This window comes from Malurus melanocephalus, unplaced genomic scaffold (assembly GCF_030028575.1).
Source record: "Malurus melanocephalus ecotype Western Australia unplaced genomic scaffold, MMel_1.1 scaffold_952, whole genome shotgun sequence".
In the NCBI taxonomy this organism is placed as follows: Eukaryota; Metazoa; Chordata; class Aves; order Passeriformes; family Maluridae; genus Malurus; species Malurus melanocephalus.
In genome coordinates, this window is record NW_026624184.1 from 127,800 (window position 1) to 135,728 (window position 7,929).

The following is a 7,929-nucleotide window of genomic DNA, read 5'->3' on the forward strand; positions in this document are numbered from 1 at the left end:
ACAATCAGTTTTAGGCTCGCAGCTCAGACATCTCAGGGCTCATCTGGGGAATAAAAAAAGGGCTTTCTTCTTTTCCTCCCCTGATTTTTTCCCCTCATTTGTGCTCATTTCTGGCTTTGAAATGAATTGCTTTAAATCTCAGCCCAGCAAGAGCTGGAAAACCAGAGGGCTCTGTTCAGGAACATTCCCTGGGAGTTCAGGCAAAAGCCAGGCTGAGACCTTTTTTCTGAGACTGAGCAACATGAGGAGAAATATTTGGGGATGTAGAGCAAAGAAACAGGCCCTTGGAAGGCAGAGTGTCCCTACACATGGAAAAGGGATAGAACAAGGTCCTTTAAGGTCCCTTTTAACTTAAAACATTCTGGGATTCAGTGATACAGGAAAAGATGGAAGAGGTTTGAAAAAAACATGGGTCTCACCACACTTGTCTAAAATGCTTTTTCCTCACCAATGTCAAAGAAAATCCCACTTACCATGGGATGAACCTGCAAGAAATGTCCCATCTCCCTGCCTTTACCTCTCAACAGACATTCTCTGTCTTTTTTTTTTCCTTTACACTCAATACATCAGACACCAAAAACAACAGAAAGGATTCGTCTCCACAGATTGATCAAAGCCCAAAAAACGCTGTTCCAAACCAGCCTGAGCCAAGGCACGAGAAATGCTCGGCCTTTCCCTTGTAACAGAGCCTTATTTATCACGGTGGAAAGGGTACTTTGAGGAGGCAAATGGCCAAGCAGTGCCTTTGATACATGGAGATGCTTCGAGATAGGTATGATATAGAAAACCTCGGCGGAGATATGTCCCGGCTAATCTGACAGTTATCTCTTTTACAGCCAACTCCTGTCATTTCAGTCTTTGAGAAGTGCCAGCTCTGCTGATAACTCAACGCAGCGGAGGAGAAAGCCTTTGTTAATTAAGCTGCCTTCATTTTCATAGCGCTCCGAGCTCAGGGAGCTGCTGCTGTGGGGCCCTTTGTGCCACACATCCCCTGTTGGTGATCGATAGATGGACATTGCTTTGGGATTTTTTTTTTGCGTGTAAAGTTGTTTATTGTAAAGAAGTTTTGTATTTTATAAGAATTTGAATAATTAATATTTAGTTTTTGTTTGCATATAATGTATAGAATGGGTAAAGTTTGGGGTTTTGTGGGGGTTTTTTTTAATGGTTTTTAGCTTTTTGTGAATTGATTTTTTGTATTTAATTTAATTTAATAGAAAACTGTTTTTTTAGAGGTTTTTTTTTGTTTACCAAAGTAAATAGATATTTGTTGTTTAAGGCCTGCATTTCCACAGTCCCCCCAAGCCAGGACAGCTGCAAATCCTCACCCAGAGTGTGTGCAATGCTCCCTGGGATGAAGTGCTGCACAAACCAGACTCCCAACTCACCTGGAACTCTGCAGAATCCCCCCTTGGAGGCAAAAAACCCTCGGTGAAGGATGCACAAACCTGCCCATTGTCCCTCAGCTGATGCAGGGCTGATTTTCCCAGCGTGGTGTTGGGTTCCAGGGGGGAGCCCATTTATACCGAGTTCATGAGAGCCACTTTGTGCCCAGGAGAGCTCAGCTCTGTGTTTTCAATCAGTTAGTGGCCATCAGGCTCTAATGGGCTTTCTGGAACTGTGGCTGCTTTATGCTCTGTCCTGCAGGAGTTTGGGCTCTCTTGGCTGCTCCCTGAGCTGTGTTCACTCCAGGAAAATGTGATGTTCCCTCACTCTTAGACCCTCAGCAAACTCTGAGTGTCACACGTGAGCCCAGACTCATTTCTGACCATTTCTGGTGGAAGTTTTCCGTTCCTTTTGCCTGATTCTGCCCCCACTGAGGCTGTTCGCATTGCCCTGCAGTGGTTCCTCGCTCTCCTCCTGATGGGCACTGCTGTTTTTCCCCCTCTAGCAAAAGGGGGAAGAAGTTTCTTTTAGGAAACGCAGGAATTTTTTTCACTACAAGAAATCCCATCACCTCCATTGGATGGATGAGTGAAGCAGAAGAGAGCAACACCCATCCTGCAGGTAATTAACTGCAGAGCTAATGAAACTGAAGTGATGGAGGGGATTTGTTCACTCAGACCAGGCTTTTCACTGCCACGTTTCACCCCAAACTGGTCCATCTTTGCTGATTTTCTCTTTCATAAACTCAGAAAATGAGCAGATTTCACAGGTCCCTTGTCTTTAGCTTCTTTTTTACCATTCAGAGCCATCACCCAAGGTCTACCCAAACCAGTCCCTGTGTCTATCCCAGTCACCCTGAACCCACAGCTGCAGTTCCCAGTTCACAGGGACTCACAGCCCTCTCGATAACTCCAGATCTGTGCAAAAAAAAACCCCAAAAAACCCTGTTCCCTGTGCATCTCCCTCCACCTTTGGGGTCACTTACCTGGTGAGGCACCGAGTGCTCAAGGAGAAGGGCAGCAGCAGGGAAGATTTCTGTGGATCTGGAATGGTTAAAAAAATTTCTGCCTCAGGACCATCGAGGGCTTAGTGTCTGTTTTATAATTTATAGCTCAGCATCTCTCTTCCCAAGGTTTTGTGCTCACTGAACAACCCTTTTCTGTTTTATGTACACAGGCTTAGCTCAGGAAATGCCCCCAGGTTAGTCCAGGCCTCGTTAATACCTTCACCCATGCAACCTCCGGGGAGAAAACAGCTTTTTATCGTTAGGTGAAAATGGAACTGCCTGGAAAAAACAACACAAACACGGGGTTTTAGCCCACGAGGAGAGATTGCAACTCTTTTAGTTAGGAAGCTGCCAGGCTGCTGTGGACTGAGCCAGGGCTGGAGAATTGGCTGTCAGGGCAGGGAGAGACGTGAGCCCGAAACAGAGGGCGGCAGGAGGCTCGAACGCACCGGGGAGAGGGGAGAGAGCAAAGTATTACATTTTAATTGATCTAATCTTTGGCTCCCGGCGGAATTCGCTGAGATATCTTACTAGAATTACCCGGGGTTTATCAGGAGACAGCAATACTGGGAAAGTGCCTCTTGCATGGCAAACTAGCCCAGATCTTGAACTGCATTAGCATCGGGGCTGGCTGAGCAAAAGGGCCCCCACAATGGTTCCAAAGATGAGAGGAAAGGAAAAAAAAAACCTGTAAAAGAGGGAATATGTAAGATGTAAACCCATCTGGGCACGCAAATGTGTGTGAGCACAAACCCAGCACATGCATAATGCTGCCTGCTCCCTCCTGGTGGGACCTGCAAGGATTTAGAGAGAGCAGAAAATACAGGACCAGTACATCAGAAAAGGCATCTCAATGACAGCAGCTTTTATCCTCCTCATCTGAGGTCCATTTCTGCTCTGAGTGCAAACCCTCTGGACATTAAAAGAAAGAAAAATAGCATTAAAAAGAGAGAAGAGGGCAAGAGGGACATGAAACAAATCTCCTTAAAATACAGACCCAGGTATAAAATACCATGTGGGTGGAGCAAGCTATCAGGAGAGACAAAAAGCAAAGACACTGAGAAACCGGGTGGTTTCTCATCATTTTTTTCCTTGACATCCTCTGTCTGAGCCGATGACTGCAAGATCTTTGGAGATGCAGAATAATGTCTGGCTCTGTCAAGATTTCTCTTTATTCAACGCGGGGAAGCGGTGAAAAAAACATCAGGTCTGATAAATGATTCATGGAGCCTTTTCTTCTGCTAATCTGTAAATAAATTTTAAAAAGCAGCTCCCTTTTGATGAATATATTCTGCGGCTCGTAAAAACATGTTGGCCTTAAAGCACAACACGGGTGCTCTCTGATGTCTCTGGTGCTGCTGTCAGGGCTCTGAAAGCCCAGCCTGGCTCCTGGCAGGGCTGGATGGAGTTTTCCTGGCTGACCTCAGCTGGGGAGCTGCCTGTCCAACCCTCTGGCTCTGGGGAAGCCTGTCTTCATCCCACTGTTCTGTTCAAGTCAGGGAGAGGGGAACATCCCGTGGATTTACAGGTGTGAAAGCCAGGGAGGATCTCTGTGAGCATCTCGTACGACATCGTGTAAAACAAGCTCTAAATCCTCCCTGTGCTGCAGTTTTACAGGCACTGAGAGGCTGAGCTTGCTTTCACACCCTGCTGGGAGCAACAGAACCACCTCAATGTGCCCATCAGCAGGGATCATATCCCATTCCTTCTCAGAAGCTTCTGGGGAATCACCAGAACCACCTCAATGTGCCCATCAGCACAGATCACACTTCATCCTCCTCAGAAACTTCTGGGAATCACCAAAATCACCCTACTGAGCCCATCACCAAGGATCACATCCCATTCCCTGCTCATCCTCCTCAGAAGTTTCTGGGGAATCACCAGAACCACCTCAATGTGCCCATCAGCACAGATCACACTTCATCCTCCTCAGAAAGTTCTGGGGAATTATTAGAACCATCCTACTGTGCCCATCACCAAGGATCACATCCCATCCTTCTCAGAAACTTCTGGGGAATCACCAGAACCACCTCAATGTGCCCATCGGCACAGAACACACCCCATTCCCTTCACTCCCTCCTCAGAAACATCTGCTGGAACCATCCTGGATTCCCCCTGCTCCTCTGGGCTCCAGTCAGCAGGTCTGGGAAGGATGGACCTGCATCCCTGCTCATCCTGCAGTCAGTTCTGAGTTCTCTCCTTCCCCACCACCAGAAATTTTGGCATTTTTTTAAAAATTGACCTTTGGTTTTTTTCCTCCCTGTTTTCCTCCTGTTTCCCTGCAACACCACAGGTGTAGACCCACTCAGGGAGAAGAGACCTGCAACAGCCAAAGCACCTCTTGCCTTTCAGTTCCTGGGTTTCTCCCTGAGCAAACGGGCCTCAAACTGTCTCACAACTTTCCTGACTCTGAACAGGGAAGGAAAAAGGAAAAAAAAAAAAAGCGTGATTATACAAGGACATCTTTTATTTCAGTACATTCAAGACAAAAAGAAAAGAAAACAATTCAAGAACAGGATGTACCTTCACTCAAGGCTTTATCTCCCCTGCCCCTCTCCATTGTCATCTCTTTCCTTTTACAACCAGAAATTGCATAGAATTTGTTTTTTTTTTCAATCAGAAAATTAAATTCGCCAGTGTAAACCCCACATCTGTACCAAGCAGAGGGTGAGCTGCTGCTCTTTCTAGGGAAGTCAATATTTTCCTTACATGAGATTCCAGGCTAATGGTTTTCTCAAATGCTGTGTGGCTGGAATTCACCCTGGAAGTCGAGGGTGCTCCGTGGGGTCACGGATTTGGGGAGAGCTCAGGGTCACCTCAGGGGCGTGCAGAGCACAGCCAGGGACACTTTGGGGGTCCCAACACCTCCTCCCTCGCTGCTGGGGATGGGCAGCCCCCCACTCTCTCCTGCTCCCACCTCACCTCCCTCAAAAGGCTCCCCCACCCGCATCCCGAAACCAGAAAATTAAAATAAAAAAGTGAAAGATAACCCCAGAACGAAACAAAAGACACAGAACCCCTGAAATTCCAAGCGTTTCAAGGCCTCTTTGAGTTCACTGTGTTCGTTGGCTGTTTTTTTTGGCATTTTAATATGTATATATATATATATCTATGTATAGATATATTTCTCTATATATGTAATTTTAACAACTCTTCAGATGGACTTCCAACAAATGCTGCTTCTCACAGGGAGCGTGTCCCACCCCATCCCATCCTCCCCTTCCCCCCTTCAACCCCCTTTCCACACTCAGCAAAGGAAGAAGAGTTCAGCACCTGGTGCCTTGGAGACTGGGTCCTGACATACCCAAATGAAACAAAAAAAAAAATCCAAAATAATGACTCCTCCCTGCCCATATCCACGGCAAATAAAAAGTCCCACCCCTGCCCTTGGAGAGCATCCCCGGTGAGTGATGGAGAGGCAGCGCCAGTGTCCTTCCTCCTGACCTCGGAGGGGAGATGTTCCAAGAACCCCTGCAGCCCCTGGGTGGGGATATCTGCTACACCCACGGCGTCCCTCCTTCCCAGAGACCACCTCTGGACACCCACCAGCCTCAGGACCTCCTTCCCTCCACGCCAGGCCATGGTGGACACCGAAACCACAGCCAAACCTCCGGCCAGGCCCCCGCCTTGGCGTCCACCCCGAGGTCCGCTCGCTCCGGAGAAGCCGGGTAACCGCTATCGATTTAAAAACGAGTTGACATTGTACAAGTCCGTGTTCTGTAAAATGGAACAGGACCCTCTCGCCCCACCCCGGTGCCCCCAGTCCTGGCATTACTCGGGCCCGCTGCTGTTGGTGGCCTTCTCCCACTCCAGGCTCTCCTCGCTCCGCGCCGGTGACCCCGCGGCCGGCCGCGCTCGGAGCCCCTGGAATCGGCGGCACTCGGGGCACACGCGGATGTGGGTGCAGCCCCGGGCGACCAGGGCGGCCTCTTGGGCCAGTCTTTGTGCCAGGGGGTCCGGCTCGCCCCCGCTGCACAGCTTGCCGTTGCTGAGCGTGGTGGTGCTGCGGGCTCGGCGCTCCTCGGGCAGTGCGGGGCGAGTCCGTGCCACCCCCGCCCGCCTCCGCCGGGGGTGGAAACTGTCCTTGCACAGGATGATGTTGCGCAGCTCCGTCACCATCTCTTGGCACACAGACACCTGCAGGGGACAAGGGAGGAGTTCTGCTCACCTGAGCCAGCTCTGAGGCCATCAGGGGTCTGGAGGGGTGAGGGCTTGGGGAGATCTGGGATAGTGGGGGTGTCCCCAGCCAAGGCAGGGGATGGATCTGGGTGAGCTTTGAGGGCTCTTCCAACCCCTCTGGGTGAGCTTTAAGGGCTCTTCTAATCAGCTGGATGAGCTTTAAGGCTCTTCAACCCAACTAGGTGAGCTTTGAGGGCTCTTTAACCCAACTGGGTGAGATTTAAGGGCTCTTCAACCCAACTGGGTGGGCTTTAATGGCTCTTCCAACCCAACTGGGTGAGATTTAAGGGCTCTTCCAACCCAACTGGATGAGCTTTAAGGGCTCTTCAAACCAGCTGGGTGAGATTTAATGTCTTTTCCAACCCAACTGGGTGAGCTATAAGGTCTCTTCCAACCCAGGCCTTTCTGTGAGTCCATGACATGACTCCAATGGCAGATTATTACAGACTTGGTGCTTCTGGTTTTCAACATCAATTCTCAGATGTTTCCTCTTGGTTTAACTCAACCCTGCCTCTCAACAGAGACCCTCCCGTGTTCTGCACCCCATATCAGTACAAGATCTAAACCTGCTGCAGGTGGAAATCCATCTCTGGGAAAGGTACCTGGATGCTGTGCACATCATTGATCCCCTGGAGCATCCCTACAGCCTTGTTCTGAGTAGGAGCACACGAGAAACTCATGGATTTTATATCCTGCCCAAAGGACCAAGCCTGTTCAGGTTTGAGGTGTCCAGGCTGGGTGCATGGCATGCTCTAGGACACCCCAGAGAGGGCAATAAACACACCCTGTCCCCTCAGGGCCCTCCCAGCTCCTACCTCTGACTGCTCAGAGTGTCGAAGGCTCCACAAAAATTCCAGCATTGCCATAAAAATTGCTACGATTAAGCCACAGATGAGCACCACGAAGATTCCACCAATGTTCTCCATTCCCAAGCCTGAAATAAAGCAGGGGAGACAATCTGGAGAGGCAGACACGTCATCAATCTCGAGCATCACTGCGGAGAAACCCCAGGTTTTGCTGTTTTGTTGGCATTGTAGACGGCCAGCCAGGAACCAAAACCACGGAGCCAGCAGTGTCCTATTAATAGATCCCTGCATGACTCAGATGGCCGAGTGAGTGACTTGCAATAGCTGCAGGATCGAAGATGCCTTCTCAGAAATGATGATTTTGCAGATAAACAGCCAGAACGTCGGAGGGAAGCACGAAGCAATTTGTGGGCAAACGGAAAACGGGAAGGAACGAGGCGCGATCAATGGGGCACATTAATCCCCGCAAATTATTCACCTGGACTGTGCAAAGGAAGGGGAGCAAGGTTGTTAAAGGAGCAGGGATGAAGGGATAGGGATGAAGGAGACAGG

The 7,929-nt window shown here is 49.4% G+C and overlaps 1 protein-coding gene across 1 annotated transcript; it reads right to left on the reverse strand.

The window, feature by feature from the left end:
• Positions 1-4,854: 4,854 nt before the first annotated feature.
• On the reverse strand, positions 4,855-7,542 carry LOC130585697 (glutamate receptor ionotropic, kainate 4-like). Its single transcript, XM_057386304.1, has 2 exons — positions 7,387-7,542; positions 4,855-6,529 (listed from the first exon to the last, which is right to left on the reverse strand). Exons 1-2 carry the CDS (start codon positions 7,495-7,497, stop codon positions 6,164-6,166), a joined length of 477 nt encoding a protein of 158 aa, XP_057242287.1. The 5' UTR covers positions 7,498-7,542; the 3' UTR covers positions 4,855-6,163.
• Positions 7,543-7,929: the final 387 nt, after the last annotated feature.

Excerpts from the sequence above, each read along its gene's own strand:
- LOC130585697 (XM_057386304.1), bottom strand. The coding sequence starts at position 7,497 with ATGGAGAACATTGGTGGAATCTTCGTGGTGCTCATCTGTGGCTTAATC. Across the intron at positions 6,530-7,386 it reads GACACTCTGAGCAGTCAGAG|GTGTCTGTGTGCCAAGAGAT; the intron begins GTAGGAGCTGGG and ends TGTCCCCTGCAG.